The 21,060-nt window shown below is 46.5% G+C and overlaps 1 protein-coding gene across 1 annotated transcript in view; it reads right to left on the reverse strand.

Moving 5' to 3' along the window:
• Positions 1 to 16,932: 16,932 nt before the first annotated feature.
• Positions 16,933 to 21,060, reverse strand: part of PLTP (phospholipid transfer protein) — a 110,376-nt gene continuing 106,248 nt past the window's right edge. Inside the window, exons 13-16 of the mRNA XM_077459232.1 lie at positions 20,040 to 20,082; positions 19,896 to 19,959; positions 17,571 to 17,647; positions 16,933 to 17,475 (exon numbers count right to left, since the gene is read on the reverse strand). Coding sequence (XP_077315358.1) covers positions 17,353 to 17,475; positions 17,571 to 17,647; positions 19,896 to 19,959; positions 20,040 to 20,082 — 307 coding nt within the window. The 3' untranslated portion in view covers positions 16,933 to 17,352. The remainder of the gene's footprint in view (positions 17,476 to 17,570; positions 17,648 to 19,895; positions 19,960 to 20,039; positions 20,083 to 21,060) is intronic.

The raw sequence follows: 21,060 nt of genomic DNA on the forward strand, positions 1-21,060 counted from the left end.
TGAGGTTCCAAACAGTATTTTTGAAGAATTCCCATTTCTGTTCCGTGCCCATTGAAGCAAATATTCTCTCCCAGTCTAAGTCCTGGAGAGCAGCCCTCATCCTTGGAAAATGTTCTCTCTTGAAGTTAAGTGTTTTTATCTTACCCGTATGTATTTCTTGTTTAGCACTAACATCAAAGGAAATCATGTTATGATCACTGCTACCCAGGTGTTCCTTTATCTGGACATTAGTAATAAGCTCTGCATGGTTTGAGATATAATGGTGTATACTGCGGTCAGGGCACGCAGACAACACCCACAATCTCCTACAACTGACTGAAAGCTCTATTACAGAAGAGCAATATAGCTGTCATGGTTATGCAATAGAGTTGGTCTGCTTACCTGTTTCCATGTGTTCATCTCTAGAGACCAGCCGACCCTCACCTGACTGCTTTTGTAATCCATCCTCTGGCATGACTCCACCCTAGCTCCTATCAGAGAACTCTATATTAACCCGTGCACTGCAGGCCAACCCTGCTGATCAACCTTTGTGTGTTAGCTTCCTGTTACCTGCCGTGTGCTCTTCTGTTGTTTTCCGTTACCGACTTTGGCGTGTCCTTGACTATCCCTGTTTGCCTGTGATCCTGACCTTTTGGCGTGTCCCTGACTATTCCTGTCTGCTTGTGGCCCGACCTTGGCATTGTCCCTCACCATCCCTATCCTCCTGTTGCCTACTGTGGGTGTGAGCTGGGGGTCGTGACCTGGAGCCAGTTGCAGCCAAATCCATCCTCACCACTAGAGGCGCTGGTGAACACCTGCTGGCTCTTAGGCCGCGTACACATGGGCGGATTGTCTGTCCAACTTAGTCCGCTGAACCGTGTTTCAGCGGACAATCCGCTCGTGTGTGGGCTTCAGCTGACTTTTTCAGCGGACTGTCTGACGAACAAAGTCTTACGGAATTTCCGAAATTTTGTCCGTTCAAACTTGGTTTTGTCCGTCCAAACTTGGTTTCAGCAGGCAGTCCGCTCGTGTGTAGGCAAGTTGGACGGACTAAGTATGGCGCATGCTCAGAAAGGATTTACACGGCCGAAGGTTGCATTGCAGTGTATAGGACGTCGTTTTTCTAGTCCCGTCGTACGTGCTGTACACGTCATCGCGCACGCTTTCAGCGGACTGTCTGCTCATCGTGTGTGGTCAAGTCCGTTCATGCTAATTTTGAACGGACTGTCTGTCGGATTGTCTGACGAACTTAGATGGCCAGACAATCCGCCCGTGTGTACGCGGCCTTAGACTCCGCGCCCCAGGGAATCTTACGCTCTAACCCCAGTGGGATCTGTCTCCCGTCTGCAGCGGTCAGCCGTAGGGTCCACAACCTTGCGGTGCACTCCTGATCCCTATGGTGTGCATCTGTCACCTCGCCTCAAGGTGACCTGACAGTTTGATCAGCCATGGACCCGGCTGACGTGCCGCTTCCTACAGTCGATCCGTTGCAGGGCTTAGTTCGCAGACTTGAGACCCAAGAATCGCATCAGACCCAGGTGATGCGATTCCTTCAAGATCTGGCTTCCCACTTCGAGCTGCTACAGGCTTCCTTGGGAACCCCGAACCTGCAGCCTCAAGTACAGTCAGCAGCTGCATCTATCGCACCAGTTGCATCCACGCATGCATTATTACTGCCAGCTCCGTCCCGTTTCTCTGGGGACTCCAAGGCTTGCAGGGGGTTCCTTAGCCAGTGCACAATTCATTTTGAAGTTCAGCCCCAAAACTTCCTGTCCGATCGGGCAAAAGTAGCATATATCATATCCCTCCTGTCCGGCGAGGTGCTAGCTTGGGCTGCCCCTCTGTGGGAACTGAATGATCCAGTGGTTTTTAGCCTGTCTGATTTCTTGAAACTTTTTCGGGATATCTTCGAGGAACCGGGTCATGTCTCCTCAGCAGCTAGCGCTCTTTTACGTCTCTGTCAAGAGTCCGTGTCTGTGGGACAGTATGCTCTTCAGTTCCGTATCCTCACAGCTGAATTGAGCTGGAATAATGAGGCCCTTTTTACATGGCCTCTCTGATACAGTGAAGTATGAATTAGCAGGAAGATCCCTTCCTGCTGATCTGGACAGTGCCATCACCTTGTGTAACCAGATCGATATTCGCTTTCAGGAGAGGGCCCTGGAAAAAAGACGCCAGCACTCCCCGTTCTTTAGGCAGCCTGAGCCCCAGTCCCTTCTCTTCGATCCGAGGAGCACCCCCTGCCTACTGAGGAACCTATGCAGTTGGGCTGGAATAAGTTATCTCCCGAAGAACGTGCTAGGCGCAGAACTCTGGGCCTATGCCTCTATTGTGGGGCCAAAGGTCATTTCCGTGACACTTGTTCTCTTCGTCCGGAAAAACGCTCAGGGCTAATACATCTGGAAGGTGGAGTATTAGACCCTGAAATATCACCTTCACCTTCTTGTCTTCTCCTTTCTGTGTTGCTTCATGTCGGTGCTTCCTCTCGTTCGGTCTCAGCACATCTGGATTCCGGAGCCGCTGCCAATTTCATGGATTGGGAAACTGCATCCTCCATGAGACTTACCCTTTTGCCCCTTACAACGCCATTGGTGGTCTTGGCGATTGATGGCACAGTTCTCCCAGGGGGCCCTATCCACTTCCAATCTCTTCCTGTTAAGATGTCAGTAGGGACACTCCACCAGGATTGGATATCCTTCCTTGTCTTACCTAAGGCTTCATCTCCTATCATATTAGGTCTTCCTTGGTTACGGCTCCATTCTCCACACGTTGACTGGTCAGATCCTGGCTTGGGGTTCCCCCTGTTCCTCTTCCTGCCTACTCAAGGGTACCCCAAAAGAGAAACTTCCTGTTACCACCATCCCAGTATCTTTTGCTCTTCCTGCTGTATATAGCAATCTCTGGGATGCGTCCTGCAATAGTCGGACTGATGCACTCTCTAGGTCATGTGGTACTCTGGATAAGGGGCCCACCTATGAACCTGTGTCGATCATGCACTCCAGTTCGCATAAGCATTTACCTTTGCCTGTCCCTAATCTCCCTTGGACGCACAGCCAGGCTAACTTGTCTGCAAGTTCCACAGTTGCTATGCCCTGTGATGCGATTGAGATGGTCGCTACACCTGACAATACTATTCAGTCGGCCTCTGCACCAGTTATGCCAGTCCAGCCTATGCCCATGCTCTTGAAACTTTTTCGGGATATCTTCGAGGAACCGGGTCGTGTCTCCTCAGCAGCTAGCGCTCTTTTACGTCTCTGTCAAGAGTCCGCGTCTGTGGGACAGTATGCTCTTCAGTTCCGTATCCTCACAGCTGAATTGAGCTGGAATAATGAGGCCCTTTTTACATGGCCTCTCTGATACAGTGAAGTATGAATTAGCAGGAAGATCCCTTCCTGCTGATCTGGACAGTGCCATCACCTTGTGTAACCAGATCGATATTCGCTTTCAGGAGAGGGCCCTGGAAAAAAGACGCCAGCACTCCCCGTTCTTTAGGCAGCCTGAGCCCCAGTCCCTTCTCTTCGATCCGAGGAGCACCCCCTGCCTACTGAGGAACCTATGCAGTTGGGCTGGAATAAGTTATCTCCCGAAGAACGTGCTAGGCGCAGAACTCTGGGCCTATGCCTCTATTGTGGGGCCAAAGGTCATTTCCGTGACACTTGTTCTCTTCGTCCGGAAAAACGCTCAGGGCTAATACATCTGGAAGGTGGAGTATTAGACCCTGAAATATCACCTTCACCTTCTTGTCTTCTCCTTTCTGTGTTGCTTCATGTCGGTGCTTCCTCTCGTTCGGTCTCAGCACATCTGGATTCCGGAGCCGCTGCCAATTTCATGGATTGGGAAACTGCATCCTCCATGAGACTTACCCTTTTGCCCCTTACAACGCCATTGGTGGTCTTGGCGATTGATGGCACAGTTCTCCCAGGGGGCCCTATCCACTTCCAATCTCTTCCTGTTAAGATGTCAGTAGGGACACTCCACCAGGATTGGATATCCTTCCTTGTCTTACCTAAGGCTTCATCTCCTATCATATTAGGTCTTCCTTGGTTACGGCTCCATTCTCCACACGTTGACTGGTCAGATCCTGGCTTGGGGTTCCCCCTGTTCCTCTTCCTGCCTACTCAAGGGTACCCCAAAAGAGAAACTTCCTGTTACCACCATCCCAGTATCTTCTGCTCTTCCCGCTGTATATAGCGATCTCTGGGATGCGTCCTGCAATAGTCGGACTGATGCACTCTCTAGGTCATGTGGTACTCTGGATAAGGGGCCCACCTATGAACCTGTGTCGATCATGCACTCCAGTTCGCATAAGCATTTACCTTTGCCTGTCCCTAATCTCCCTTGGACGCACAGCCAGGCTAACTTGTCTGCAAGTTCCACAGTTGCTATGCCCTGTGATGCGATTGAGATGGTCGCTACACCTGACAATACTATTCAGTCGGCCTCTGCACCAGTTATGCCAGTCCAGCCCATGCCCAATGAGCTTCCTGCTTCTTGTTCAGGACCTTCTGTGACCTGGCCTCACCCTACTGCTACTATGTCCGTTCCAACCCGTTTAGGAGGCTCAATCCATCCTTTAGATAGAATATCTCATTCGGCCAGGTGGGGTTTTCAATCTTTTTCTCAGGGTTCTCTGCATTCTGTTTGTGTTTCAGCTATCCAGCTTGACTCTTGTGACATGTCACCTTCTAACCAGCCTGACCTCAGAGATCCACTGACCTCTGCCCAGTCTGGTGGTCCTGTTATGGATGCCCAGCTCATCTTTAAGGGTCTGGGGGACGCTGCTCAGGCTCCTGATCTTCTCATGCCCTTACCCATTCCTAAAAAGCCTTTAGTCCTCAAGTCCTCTCGTCCTCTTCCTACCTCGGTTCCAGTCTCTGAGGATAATCTAAAATACGAGGTTAGTCAGGTTTTGGATTCCCGGCTCCGTAAAGGCATTCTTCAGTACCTCGTACATTGGAAAGGGTTTGGCCCTGAGGAGAGGTCTTGGATCACTGCATCTGAGGTCTTTGCTCCTAGTCTGTTGAGGAGGTTCCATCTGGAGTTTCCCTTTAAGCCTGGACCCAGGCGGGGCAGGGGGAGGCCTTGTAAGTGGGAGGATACTGTCATTGTTATGCAATAGAGTTGGTCTGCTTACCTGTTTCCATGTGTTCATCTCTAGAGACCAGCCGACCCTCACCTGACTGCTTTTGTAATCCATCCTCTGGCATGACTCCACCCTAGCTCCTATCAGAGAACTCTATATTAACCTGTGCACTGCAAGCCAACCCTGCTGATCAACCTTTGTGTGTTAGCTTCCTGTTACCTGCGGTGTGCTCTTCTGTTGTTTTCCGTTACCGACTTTGGGGTGTCCTTGACTATCCCTGTTTGCCTGTGATCCTGACCTTTTTGGCGTGTCCCTGACTATTCCTGTCTGCTTGTGGCCCCGACCTTGGCTTTGTCCCTCACCATCCCTATCCTCCTGTTGCCTACTGGGGGTGTGAGCTGGGGGACCCTGGGGGTCACGACCTGGAGCCAGTTGCAGCCAAGTCCATACTCACCACTAGAGGCGCTGGTGAATACCTGCTGGCTCTTAGACTCCGCGCCCCAGGGAATCTTACGCTCTAACCCCAGTGGGATCTGTCTCCCATCTGCAGCAGTCAGCCGTAGGGTCCACAACCTTGCGGTGCACTCCTGATCCCTACGGTGTGAATCTGTCACCTCGCCTCAAGGTGACCTGACAATAGCTAGCTATATAGGTGGATATAATGGTGTATACTGCGGTCAGGGCACGCAGACAACACCCACAATCTCCTACAACTGACTGAAAGCTCTATTACAGAAGAGCAATATAGCTAGCTATATAGGTGGATATAATGGTGTATACTGTGGTCAGGGCACACAGACAACACCCACAATCTCCTACAACTGACTGAAAGCTCTATTAAAGAAGAGCAATATAGCTAGCTATATAGGTGGATATAATGCTGTGTACTGCGGTGAGGGCACGTAGACAACACCCACAATCTCCTACAACTGACTGAAAGCTCTATTACAGAAGAGCAATATAGCTAGCTATATAGGTGGATATAATGGTGTATACTGCGGTCAGGGCACGCAGACAACACCCACAATCTCCTACAACTGACTGAAAGCTCTATTACAAAATAGCAATATAGCTAGCTATATAGGTGGATATAATAGTGTATACTGCGGTCAGGGCACGCAGACAACACCCACAATCTCCTGCAACTGACTGAAAGCTCTAATACAGAAGAGCAATATAGCTAGCTATATAGGTGGATATAATGGTGTATACTGCGGTCAGGGCACGCAGACAACACCCACAATCTCCCACAACTGACTGAAAGCTCTATTACAGAAGAGCAATATAGCTAGCTATATAGGTGGATATAATGGTGTATACTGCGGTCAGGGCACGCTGACAACGTCCACAATCTCCTACAACTGACTGAAAGCTCTATTACAGAAGAGCAATATAGCTAGCTATATAGGTGGATATAATGGTGTATACTGTGGTCAGGGCACGTAGACAACACCCACAAACTCCTGCAGATTGCTAAAAGCTCAATTACAGAAGAGCAAGAACGCTAAATCAGCCGATAACGAATGGTGTATACTGTGTTGAAGGTACACAGAGAACACCCACTAACTCCTACAGACGCCAACACACTACACAAGGCCGCCGCGCTGGTGGCCTTATATAGTGTGGGGCGTGTACTACACAGCCTGAGCTATGATTGGCCACAGGCATCCTGCCTGTGGCCAATCATGGCTCTCCTCGCTGCCGGCGCTGTGATTGGCCAAGCATGCGGGGTCACAGTGCATGCTTGGCCAATCATGAGCCAGCAATGCACTGCGATGGCGCAGTGCATTGTGAGCCGTGAGCGCCACGCGAATTTGGTGCGAACGGCCCATAACGTTCGGTATTCGCCGAACGTGCGAACAGCCGATGTTCAAGTCGAACGTATGTTCGACTCGAACATCAAGCTCATCCCTACTGCTAGGTGAGAGTGCTAGTAACTACTACACCACTGTGCGCCCAAACATTTTGTATGGGAAGATATTGCGGTACCTGAAAGACCATTAAAAACAACACAATTTTTGGACAGGGAATGTATCCAGGGGTCAAGTCCTGGGGAAAAAAATGTGGGAACCACCCAAGGTCCACTCCCCCACCAAAAAATAAATAAAAAAATGATACGCTCATACGCACAAATTCTTCAAAAGTGGTATTCTTCATCCAATTTTCGTATTGTGTGTATGAAGCTTAACTGTTAGTACATAAAAAAAAAATCCTCAATAAACATAAATACGGCAATTCTCTGAATAATCAGCATTCATTCAATTGTGCTTCCATGCAAATGTGAACATCATGTTCTGATCTTTATTGGGAAATGTTATTTTGTATATAGAGTGCTTATGTGGTGAGTTTACACTTTTCATTAACCCTGTGTTATCCAAACTCTGTTCAAACAGAAAGGTCATAAATTAACTGCACATTATCTGGACAGAATGCTTAGGGAGATAGTGATGTATTCCTGCTTAGGAGATGTATGTTAGCTTGGGGGGCTGAAAACTCTGCAGGGCTCCAACACACACACGCTGCTATTCTAATCCTTCACATATTTCCACATAAACTTCCCTCCTGGAATTAAACTTTGCCAGGTATTGTGCTCAGCTTACCACCCCAAACTGATGTTCCTCCCTCAGCTCACCTCTCTCCCTGCTTGTTCTGTGAGCAGAATAGCTGTGCTCCTCCTCTGGGTTCTCTCATCATATGGCACTAAAGATACAGGAGGGGGGATTCAGCAGGACACACAGAGCAAGTATGCAGGAGACTGGGGGGGGGGGGGGGTGAGGAGACAGAAAATCAGAAGGGGCTGGCAGGGAGGAACGCATCATGAGAGGTCTGACTAAATACAATCTCTTAGCAGCAGGGACCTGATCTACCTGTCAGCTAGCTGTGATTGACAGGTAGATCAAAGAGGAAGCTGTCATGGGGCCCCCTACTGGCAATGCCTGAACAGTCAGTCCACCCCTGGTGTGCGGCACTTACTATTGCGAGCTGTGTCGGCAACTGCTGGTGTAGCACCTGCCACACACCTCGCATACTTCAAAGTCTTGCAGGGCGCGGCTGCTAACGGGAACTGAGTTCCTGTTGTGGAAAAAGTACATGAACTCCGTTCCCATGCGTTCCCGCAGGACTTGAGCCCTGAATGTATCTCTGTGGGCTTTGGAGCCCCTCATTATTTAAAAAAAAATCCTTCCCTTTAGGGCCTATTCCCACTAGAAACTGCATGTGAAACACAAAGTATTTGCAAGTGCTGTGCAATTTGAATGTGTTGCTAGAAACCAGCATAGAACTTGTGTTTCTCGCACAGCATTCTAGTGTAAACGGCCCTTAGACAAGCCTTCTTTGTAAAATATTAAAGTGTTCCTGATATCCCAGCAATAATATGTAGCCCGTTGTTAGTAAACTGTTTATTAACAGCCTGTATGCTTATTAATAATAATAATAATAATAATAATAAATCTTTTTTAATAGGGCAGTATAAAGTATAAAAATGATGTCTAGACTATAGGCACCAGGAATCATATTAAATTATAATTAAAACAATTTCTGACTGGTTGATTGATTTATTGTTTAAACTACATTCTGCACATCGCCCTTTGCCTTATAGGCAAAGCCTGTATAGATTACATGCTATGCTCACTTTTTTATGTATACACTTTTATGTGTTTCTGTTTCATAAGAAATGCTGTCGGCTTCTTCTTTCTAAAGCCGCGTACACACGTGGCGGACTGTCTGGCCAACTTAGTCCGTCAGACAATCCGACGGACAGTCCGTCATACTTTCGAATGAACGGACTTGCCCACACACGGCACTTTTTGAGCGGACTAATACGGCGGACTAAGTCCGCCATACTATCCGCCCTACTTTTGAAATGAACGGACTCGCCCACACACGCGGAGGAAAGTCCGCTCATTTCGAGCGCGTCTCCAGGTAGGCGGGGCCCGCGAAGGAGACGTCGCTGACCCCGCCGCCTGGTATGGACTTAAAGGTGAACCCCAACGTGGGGGTCCCCCCCAAGTCCACAACAGACCCTTGTGCGAGCACGCTACCCGGCCGGCCAGGAAAGGGGGGCGAGCGAGCGCCCCCCCCCCCTCCTGAGCCGTACCAGGCCGCGTGCCCTCAACATGGGGGGGCACCTTGTCCCCATGTTGATGAGGACAAGGGCCTCTTCCCGACAACCCTGGCCGTTGGTTGTCGGGGTCTGCGGGCGGGGGGCTTATCAAAATCCGGGAGCCCCCTTTAATAAAGGGCCCCCGGATATCAGCCCCCCACCCTATGTGAATGAGTATGGGGTACAATGTACCCCTACCCATTCACCTGTAAAATAAAAGTACCAAAAAAAATACAACACAGGGTTAAAATATTTTATTGCACAGCTCCGGGGGTCTTCCATCTTCGGGGGTCTTCTCGCCGGACTCCTCCGCTATCTTCTTGTAGCTCTTTTGCTAGCGGAGGAGTCCGGCTTTCTTCCTCGCCGCCGGCCTCTTCTCCCGACTTCGGGGGTCTTGTCCCCCACTTCGGTTCTTCTGCCGGGCCACCGCGCCTTCTTATAGCTCTTTTACAGGTGGTGGCCCGGTCTTCTGTCGCCGCCGTCGCCGTCGCCTTCCGTTCTTCTTCTTCTTCTTCTTCTTCTTCTCCAGGAGATGTTGCCTCGACGCTCTCTCCGGCCGGAATGCCAGGGACGCGCTCCGCTGCCACTTATATAGGGACAATGGGGCGGTGTCACATGGCTTTATGTCACATGGGTTGGTCACATGGTGACCCCGCCCCCTTACGATGTCATAGTCCCCATGTGACATCAACCCATGTGATGGCGGACTGGCACACACACGGGCGGATTGTCCGCCGAAATGCGAGTCCAGCGGACAGTATTTCCAACATTCCGAAATACTTAGTCCGCCAGACTGCACGCTGAAAAAGTCCGCTGAAGCCCACACACGAGCGGACTGTCCGCTGAAATGTGTTTCGGCGGACTAAGTAGGCCAGACAGTCCGCCCGTGTGTACGCGGCTTAAGGCTACCATTTGTATATAGTGGAGATACTAACATGTAAGGATGAGCCGAACACCCCCCTGTGTGAACTTTAGAACCCTATTAAAGTCTATGGGACTCGAACGTTCACAATCTAAAGTGCTAATTTTAAAGGCTAATATGCAAGTTACTGTCTTAAAAAGTGTTTGGGGACCTGGGTCCTGCCCCAGGGGACATGGATCAATGCAAAAAAAGTTTTAAAAACGGACGTTTTTTCAGGAGCAGTGATTTTAATAATGATTAAAGTGAAACAATAAAAGTGTAATATTCCTTTAAATTTCATACCTGGGGGACGTCTATAGTGTGTGTGTGTGTGTGTGTGTGTGTGTGTATATATATACACACACACCCACACACACATGCATACATACATACATACATACATACATACAAGTATTATGGCGCTCATAAAAACACCCACCCGCCTATCACTATTTTTCAAGAAGTGAAAAACACTTAAAAAACACAATATTTAAAAAACATATTTAAAAGGCATAATGATAATGCTGCAAGTAATAATGCTATAGGTGCAATCAGCACAAGAGGGGGAATGGAAAGGGATGGGGGGGATGGAAGTGAAAGGGGCGGAAGTAAGGAGAGGACCCCTTCCTTAACTAGGTCTAAAATCCGACAGGGAAGGGGTTAATCACTCTCGGGGGGGCATGCCCTGTGACGTCATCTCCCGTCGCCCGGAGTTGCTCGTGCGTTCCACGCCTCGGACTAACGCTCACGGCTCTACATCGGCCGGCTCTGCACATCTAATACAGCCCCCAGGAGCGGACACACACCAACAGCACAAGGGATACAGATGACACATCGAGGGTCTCCCTCCGGTTTGGAATCTTTACATTGCCTTTAACAGGCAATACTTAATGTGAGTGTTTTTAACCACCTGTGCATTAAATAAGAATTTTACAGTCTACACTCAGAGGCGCCTCTCTCTCTTATCTTTACGGTGTCTATAGTATGCCTGTGAAGGGGCGCATGTTTCCCGTGCTTAGAACTGTCCCTGCACAAAGTGTCATTTCGCAAGGAAAAAGTCTTTTAAAATCGCTTTCAATTGTTGGCTCCCGTAATACAGAGAACACTCAATGAGTGTGCTCTGTATTACAGAGCACAATTCATTCATTGATGATAAAAAAAAAAAAAAGAAGTGTGGGGGTTCCCCTAAATTCAATTACCAGGCCCTTCAGGTCTGGTATGGATATTAAGGGGAACCCCACATCAAATTAAAAAAAAACAACCAATCAATCAATGAATGAATTGTGCTCTGTAATACAGAGAACACTCATTGAGTGTTCTCTGTATTACAGGAGCTGACAATTGAAAGCGATTTTAAAAGACTTTTTCCTTGCGAAATTACACTTTGTGCAGGGAAGTTCTAAGCACGGGAAACATGCGCCCCTTCACAGGCATACTATAGACACCCCCCAGGTACGAAATTTAAAGGAATATTACACTTTTATTGTTTCACTTTAATCATTATTAAAATCAATGCTCCGGAAAAAACTGCAGTTTTTAAAACTTTTTTTTGCATTGATCCATGTCCCCTGGGGCAGGACCCAGTTCCCCAAACACATTTTTTAGGAGAGTAACTTGCATATTAGCCTTTAAAATTAGCACGTTAGATTTCTCCCATAGACTTGTACAGGGTGTTCCGGCTTTTCGAATTATCTGCGAACAACCCAAATTGTTCACTGTTTGCTGAACAGGCGAACAGGCAATGTTCCAGTCGAACATGAAGCTCATCCCTATTGACATGGTTTGCAACTTACTTGATATTAAGTGGTTTGTGCACCCATTTGAACAGATACATGTATCCCATTTAATTGTGAAGGGAATGCTAGAGATGTACAGTACGGTAAATGACTTTACACATTATTTATTTATTCAGCAATGTAGAACTTTACAGCCTTGGTTTTGGTAGATGGTGTTCTACCCATGGTTTCAATATGTAGTGCAGGAAATAGATCCATTATATCCAGCGTAGATATTTTATTTAATTTGTAGACACCAGTTTCATGGCATTATCTATGTCGGTGCAAATTTAATACAGCATATTTTTGATTTTCTGCAAATTACTTTAAAAAAAAAAAGTTAAGCATTGGGGTAAGGTTGAGAGTCAAGAGTTTGTGGAAGGGCTAGGGCTTAATTTAAGAGCTAGGGCTTAGGTTGAGGTTCAGTATGTATGTTGAACATTGGATAGTAGGTTTAGGCTTTAGGATAAACCATTCAGTTTTGTTTTATGGATGTCATTATTGCTGACCTTAAACATCATATCCAATATAATATTCAGCATATTGTTAGTAATTATTTGTTCACGTTGAGTTTACTGATGCTGGAATACTTTTGCGCCAGTGCTTCTACACCTGAAACAACCATACAAATTTTCAGCAGCAGAGTAGTGATCAGCATACTTGGCTTAGAATCAGGGATCAGCTCAGGCATGTTTGGACACGTGTTCTGCAGTGGTCAGGACCTACCAAAAGTGGTCCAACAAAGGAGAACTGGCAAACTGGAGACATTGTCATGTGTGGCCAAGGCTCTGTGATGCATGTGGGAAGCAAAGGTTGGTTCATGTAGTCCTATCCAAGAGAAAAGCTGCTTGATCTCAAATTGCTGAAAGTAAATGTTGGTTCAGATTGAAAAGTGTCAGAACACACAGTGCATTTCAGTTTGTTGTATATGGGGCTGTGTAGCCGCAGGCAGGTCAGGGTGCCCATGCTGATCCATGTCCACAGCCATAAGCACCGAAAATGGACACTGGTCATGGAGCAATGGAAAAAGGTGGTGGTCTGATGAATCACATTTTCTTTTATACCATGTTGATGGCTGGGTGCATGTTTGTGGCTTACCCGAGGAAAATATGGCACCCGGGTGCACTCTGGTGGCAGGGCTGGACTGGAAATAAAAACTAGCCCTCAAAATATTTTCATACCAGCCCCATAGCATTATTATACCAGCCCAACTGCATGACGTCATAATTTTCTTGTTCATAAAAGAGAAAACCATGGATTTTAAAGAAAAATTGAAGAGTGTATTATATGTAGGTAAGACAGATATGAAAGCACATAGGACTATCTCAAAATATGCTACAGTGAAGCTATAACATTAGCGGTGCTAAAAAAAATCTGTAGAAATTATGTCCCAATTCCAATACATGTGTGATATGTCCATCAATAAAGTTCATATGGGATCTGAGTCCAACAGAATCTTGTCACCACACCGCATGTGAGAAATCCCCTAAGGTAATGAACTTATCAGATAGATCTTACCAGATGCAGGACCCTGATAAGACAGCCAGTGCAGTATGAAATCTCCTCCTACAAGCTTTAACCAGGCACTGATAAATGTCACAAGACTGGTATATACCGCTGATGAGAAAAAGCAATAACTAGATGGAAGGATGCAGTACCTGCTTAACCACTAGGGATCTGCGCTATAGCCAAATGACGGCTACAGCGCAGACCTCCTTTGCCGGGACGTCTATTGACGTCGTCCCGTGCACGAGCGGCCTGCGTGCCCCGATCTGTGATCAGCGAGTCTATGAGACTCGCCTGATCACGGATCGGAGCAAGGGGTCGATCCCGACCCCTTACCACGTGATCAGCTGTCAGCCAATGACAGATGATCATGTGATACAACGGAGCCGGTAATCGGCTATTTTTCCTCCTCGCGCTGACAGCGCAAGGAGAAAAAGAAGAGCCGATCACCGGCGGCCGTGATCGGGACATCAGTCCCAATCACGGCCAGCTTACCAGTGCCACCTCAGTAATAAAAAAGTGCCCCCCATCAGTGCCACCCATCAGTCCCACAGTGCCCACAGTGCCACCCATCAGTGCCCACAGTGCCACCCATTAGTGCCCACAGTACCACCCACCAGTGCCCACAGTGCCACCCATCAGTGCCCACAATCTGCCTCAACAACGGTGCTGCACCCTAGTGCCACATATCCGTGCCCATCAGTGTCATCTACCAGTGCCCATCAGTGTCTCCTATCAGTGCCTATCAGAGCCACCTATCAGTGCCCATCAGTCCCATCTATCAGTGATACCTATCAGTGCCCCTTAGTGCCACCCATCCGTGCCATCTTATCTGTGCCCATCTTTGCCCATCAGTGCCGCCTTATCTGTGCCCATCAGTACTGTCTTATCTGTGCCTATCGGTGCCACCTTATCTGTGCCTATTAGTGCCGCCTTAACTATTCCTATCAGTGCCCACGAGTGCAGCCTATCAGTGCCCACCAGTGCCGCCTCATCAGCGCACTTCAATGAAGGAGAAAAATTACCTGTTTGCAAAATTTTATAACAAACTATTAAACATGATTTTTTATTTTATTTTTATTGTGCATCTTTTTTTGTTTGTTTAGCAAAAAATAAAACTCCCAGCTGTAATTAAATACCACCAAAAGAAAGCTCTATTTGTGGGAAAAAAATGATAAAAATTTAATTTGTGTACAGTGTTGTATGGCCGCGCAATTGTCATTCAAAGTGCATCAGTGCTGAAAGCTGAAAATTGGTCTGGGCAGGAGGGGGGTTTAAGTGCCCAGTAAGCAAGTGGTTAAAATTGATTAATACAAGCGAATTACTTTGATCTATCTGGTAAGTTCATTACCTTAGGGGATTTCTCACACGCGGTGTGGTGACGGGATTCAGTTGGATTCAGACCCCATATGAACTTTATTGATGGACATATGACACATGTATTGGAATTGGGACACAATTTCTACAGCTTTGATTTTTTTAGCATCGCTAATGTCATAGCTTCACTGTAGCATATTTTGAGATTATCTGTTCATATTTATAGTGGCCGCTTATGTTTCTGGTGGAAAACAATAGTATTGTTACTCTATGACCGCTGGGAAGGAGGTACCATTTACTTATGTGTTTGAATACTTCTCAAATTTTTTCATAGGGCTTTATGTATACAATATAAGCAAACTCGTCTCCAGACTCCCCCTCAGAGGTTGCAGACATGATGCAAAATATGGTTAGAGGCTGCAGACATGGTACAGGAGATGGTCAGAGGTTGCGGACATGATACAAGAGATGTCAGAGGCTGCAGACATGGTACAGGAGATGGTCAGAGGTTGCGGACATGATACAAGAGATGTCAGAGGCTGCAGACATGGTACAGGACAGTGTTTCTCAACTCCAGTCCTCAAGGCGCCCCAACAGGTCATGTTTTCAGGCTTTCCATTATTTTCCACAGGTGATTTGATCAGTTTCACTGCCTTAGTAATTTACCGCAGCTGTTTCATCTGAGGGAAATCCTGAAAACATGACCTGTTGGGGCTCCTTGAGGACTGGAGTTGAGAAACATGGTACAGCAGATGTCAGAGGCTGTGCAGACATGGTACAGGAAATGTCAGAGGCTGTGCGGACATGGTACAGGAGGTGGTCATAGGCTGTGCGGACATGGTACAGGAGGGGGTAATAGGCTGTGCACACACAGTATAGGAGGTGATCATAGACTGTGCGGACATGGTACAGGAGGTGGTCACAGGCTGTGCGGACATGATATAGGAGGTGGTCTGGCAGGTGCAACCACAGCACACAGCAGTGGATGCAGGTCTCTTTTTGGAAAGCACTTTAGTACATGTTATCTGAAGTTACACTAATTATAACCCCCCCCCCCCCATCACTGGAGGCCAGACCATGGCTGTGGGATGGAGGCGAGTATTCATCTGGGTAGGCTAGGATATTGTAAATCAGGTGGGAGCATGGGCGTCCCCAGGTAGGGGCAAGGGGGGGTCAAGTGCCCCCCCCCCGGAATCAGAGATTGGATCTTAAATTCAGCACAGTTGCTTCGCTATTGGGGTGCGGGCAGCCCACACCCGGGTGACACCCACCAATGGGGTGTCATGATTAAGGTGCTGTCAAGCCCCTCCATCAGTATAGTGTGACTTTGGGCTCTTTTCCCTGCTCAGTCCAGCAAAGAAAACTCAACGGCACTGTGACAGAAGAAAGGCGAGCTGCGGGCTATCAGAGGTTTCCCCCACTGACCCCCCCCCCTTCTCCTGTCAGGGAAAAGGGATGGCGGCTCTTACCAGGTTCCCTGCCCAGCTTCCTGCCTGCTCCATTCTTTTCCTATTGCCCATAACTGAGGGCCAATCAAAGGAGACTAGGAGAGGAGAGCATCATGGAACATGTAGTCCCAAAGATTGGCGGCTTCATTTTCCACAGGGAGGAGGCTACAGCTCAATCAAGAGAGAAATTGAGAGAATGCAGCCTGGAAAAAAGCTGAGGGAGAGAGCACTACAGGGCAAAGATTAAGGAGTGTGGTGGGCAGAAGCCAAAGAGAGAACCCCACTGCCCAGCACCACCTGAGAGAGCCATGCTGCCCAGCACTACCAGAGAGAGAAAGACTGAGCCACTACCAGGGTACAGACACGCTACACTACTGACCAGAGCCACCCCTGGGGAACCCAGAGTGAGCAATTGTCCAGCCGGAGGGATCACTGCTGTAGTTTCGCTGGGTCTGGTAAGAGGGTCTGTTGGCCATTATCCATTACTTATCCTAGGGATGGTACTACGTCTGCAGTCTCTGACCATGATAATGTGACAATTACATTGCCGAAAAGGGGCGGTGCATGGGTGACCCTAAAATGATGCCCCCCCCCCCTGAAAAAAGTTCTGCGGACGCCAGTGGGTGGGATGGAGATAAAAAGGATAAGTGCATGTTGTTTCACAGTGGACTTATCCTTTGTTATTTTTCATTTTCTTTGTCTACAAGAAGCTGGTCATGTGATACCAACAGACAGACTTAAAGCAGCTTTCACCATATTACATCCCTTCATCAATGCAAACCCCTCTAGATCACCCCAGTTGATGAGACACTACACAAATCTTTGTTAAACCAGACCTCTCTGTTATTCTGTATGTTATCTGTTAGTTATACATAGTGTTCTTGATCATAAATGTTAGACAATTTGCTTTTCTCGATGATGGTAAAGTCCTTCAAATATGTTACTGGTTTTTATAATAATTATGTCATATCAATAAATGTCTCTTGTTGGATAAAAACAAATATGTGCGCTCGTATTCTAAAATCAGACATAAGATTCCTCCAGTTGCCCTCATACAATGTGTTTGATAGTCTAACATGATCCATGGGCCTTCCTTTAGACTATTGAATGGTTCTGGATGAATCACTTTGAATTGTTAGGCCACCTCAAAGGTGCCTTTGATTTGTGATATGCTCTCACCGAGCTAAATCTTAGAGTAAACTCATTCTATGGTCTCCAGAGAGACTCGGGTATGCTGGATCTCAGACAGCCTCATTGGTGCTTTGGGTGGTTTCAGGAAGAGGTGTTGTCTCAGGACGGTATTTATTGATGACTTCACGCAAACTCTTGGCGAAGTGTAGATCTCCACCAATAAGAATGAAACCCTGCATAAAACATAGGTAGCAACATCACACCTCTTGTTCTTAGTAAAGACACCAACATGTAAGATTAAATCATGTGTGTAATATTGGCAACTTACAGCATGATGTGTAGTTGTTTCCCTGGTGAAATCCAACCCTTCAGGAAGTGGGATGCTGACCCCCTGCTTTGTTCTTTCTGTGGAACATAGGTAAATAGATAGGTATAATTTTTTGTTTCTTGTAAAAACCTTGTGTAAATTTAAAGAGGTGTCTCCTTCATACATGGCTACCAGTGCCGAGGCCCTTCCCATCAGAGTGGTTTCCTTTTCTGTAACTCCACCTCATCTCTTTGTTCTTAGTGTGTTCTCATTTGTGTATGCTGCACTGGGCTGATTTGACTATGAGCACATTGTTGCAGGGGTTTCAATGGGCAATTAGCTGGCATTTGATTGCAATGGAGACTTGTTTAGCATCTCTCCAAGAACAGCTTGTTGCGGCAGTGATCAACACCAAAGATAAAATGTTAATTTAGAGAGTGGACCAAATGTGCCATTTGAATGATCCTACCCGATGAAGCATTAGTGACCATCCGGAATGGTGGTAGCTAGATAGATAGAAGACATGTACCCACATGTAGGGCCGTATTTACTATTGATTGGGCCCTGGGCAAAAAAAAATCTTGAGGCCCCTCCATTCACATTGTCTCTCCACCCCAACATTCGAAAAACAAAACACACACGTAAACTTATGTATTGCATTGTATTGTAACTGTACTGTCTGCCCGCGTGTTGTAAAGCACTGCACAGACTGTTGGCACTATATAAATCCCTAATATTAATAATGATGGGGGAAGAGATAGAGAAGTCCAGGATGATGGGTGGGTGGGTGGGTGGGGGGGCATGGCGGAGTCCAAGATGATGGGGGGGATAGGGGAGTTCAGGATAATTGGGGGGGAGAGATGGGGGCGTTCAAGATGATGGGGGGAAGGAGGAGGTAGGAGTCCAGGATTGACACACAGGGATTGGGAGTGTGTACTCTGTACTTCCCCATGTCCACCTCTGTACCCCCCATGTCCATCTCTGTACCCCCCCATGTCCACCTCTGGCTTCTGTACCCCCCTGCTTCATGTCCAGCGTTGTTCTTTCTTACCTGATCACACGGCGGTGCAACACAGTCTCCGGAGTCCGCCTATCAGACCGAGCAAACAGCCAGAAAACTTCCCTTGGCTGTGTGCTACACAGGTCTGCCTGGCGGGGGTGGGGGCAGGAGGAACACAGAGCGCCACTCTCGCTCTGTCATTGACTCTGGTCCGCAGCTCCTGACAGAGGGAGAAGCGGGACGAGCGGGCTCAATCACATGAAGCCCGCAGCTGTCCCGCTCTCCTGTATAATAAATATGGCCAGCACTTGAGAGAGCGTGGGGGGGGGGGGGGGGTTGAAATCGGCTGCACGTGCTACTCTGGGAAAATTTCAGGAAGCGCAGGGCTTAAGTGGCAGCTGCCTTGGGCCCCCCAGTAATGACAGGGCCCAGGGCAGCTTCCCCTTTTGCCCTACATTAAAGACGGCCCTGCCCACATGTGGCAGAGACACTTTTTCTCATTTTGGTGGGGAGACCTTTCTAGTTCTGTACTTTGCTTATAGTAGGCAACATAACAGGCCTGCTAAACAGCAGACTTCATAAATTATTTGTATTTATCTTCCCTGCTCTACCTGAGACCTTAACTAAAAAACAGTACTTCCGGATATGTACAGTATGACACTGATCCGACCTTCCACAATTCATCTCTTTGTTTTGTATCAAAAAAGACAAATGCCAGGCCTGGGCACTCTAGTGGGGCAGGGTAAGCTTACTTAAAAAGGTGTAATTTTTGTTTTCAGAGTGTGTATGACTTTGGGGACAGGCTACTGAGAGAAAATGTATGCTGAATTCTGCTGTATGATCATGCTGCACCTCTTTAACCTAACAGTCGAAATGTATTTCCTTAAGCAGAACCAGTAGGCTATGGTTTAAGTGTGGTGACAGCATTATATTATGCCTCAATGTACCATGTGAATAGACTGGAATATTTCATAGCCAAAAGAGCATATGTGAGGTCAGGCACTGATCTTTGAGAAGACCCGGCTCCCAATTCAACTCATCCCCAAGATGCTCAATATTGTTGGGTTTAGGGCTTTATGCTTGACATTTTTCTCTACACATAAAAAAAAACAAGTTTTTATGCACAAAGGCACAGTCATACAGGAATACAAAAGTGGTAACAAGGTTGGAAGGTCACAGTTGTCTAAAAAGTCTTGGTACCTATGCTGTAGCCTTAACATTATCCTTGATTACTGGAAATACCTGAACTCATACTTTGTGCATAAAGTGTATCACAATTTCAGTTTTTTTCAATAGCTCCAGTTTTCTATCATTTATAATCTCCATAAATAACTTATTCAACTTACCATTAAGGACAGGCATCACAGTGAGCTGCAAAAGGGTCTTCAGGGGACCTTGCAAAGGTATAAGCTGTGGTAGAAGTATAAATTAAATACATTTACTACTTTAAATGCATCTGGAAAGAATAGATACAGTAGAAATATACTCACCGCCAAGGATTCCAACGCTGACTTGTTGGAATATATTCTGAATCTATGAAGGATAATAAATGCACTTATTACAGAAACAAAGTATTTTCCTAACATGTACAAAAAAGAAAGTAGGTTAAAGTGCCACTAAACATAAATTACATATCTTTAATAAAATGGTCTACATTAATTATCCTCATGATCCTCAGGACTGAACTAAACAGTAAATCTTAAGCTCGAAGCAACATTGTCAGTTGTATAATTTGCAACACAGTTGAATGTGCTGTAAATGAGACATGTATTAACTAGGGAAAATACTCTTAATGAAAAATGTAAAATTGCTTATGTAGTTTATGCTATGAGATGTCTAAAATGTTATATTATTTTTCGCAAGGCACCACAATACACAGACCTTTACATCCCAATGCATTTTGTTGACATTCAAAATGAGCATCACTGCTAGGCACCACAGTATGTATGAAGGAAAATATAGGAACCAATAGGTTCCAAACCAATGCAAATTAATAACCAAAAACCAATAAACTACAATAAAGAGCTGCGTGTTGGAAAGTGCAAAAACGCCTATAACGTGAAAAAAGGAACCTTGATCTTATATAATATATTACATATTAACATAGTGAATAAACAAATAAACAAATACATCTTAATTTAAATTATAAAAAAAAAAAACATATAAATTGTGAAGTCCTTGTATAAATTCCACACGTGAACAACATCCCCAGTGAGCATAGGAAAGGTTCCTCTCCACCAGCATGCAGACACACAATGCACTCACCAGACGTAATTGGCCCCTATTACATGGAGTCAAATTAGGCATATGGCAAAATCCAAGATGTCATACATGAGGTCACAGGAATGAATTTAAACTGCTACTGTCATCCATTCAATAAATATATATACTGTAGATAGTGTATTCAAAGCTCCAGTGTTGCCATATAGAGAGGGAAAGGAAAGAACACTCTCATGGTGCAGTATTTTATCTTTATTATCTTTATTTATTACATTTATTATTTTTAAAGTA

This window comes from Lithobates pipiens, unplaced genomic scaffold (assembly GCF_037356315.1).
Source record: "Lithobates pipiens isolate NorthernLeopardFrog02 unplaced genomic scaffold, aLitPip1_a1.2 Scaffold_28, whole genome shotgun sequence".
Classification (NCBI taxonomy): Eukaryota; Metazoa; Chordata; class Amphibia; order Anura; family Ranidae; genus Lithobates; species Lithobates pipiens.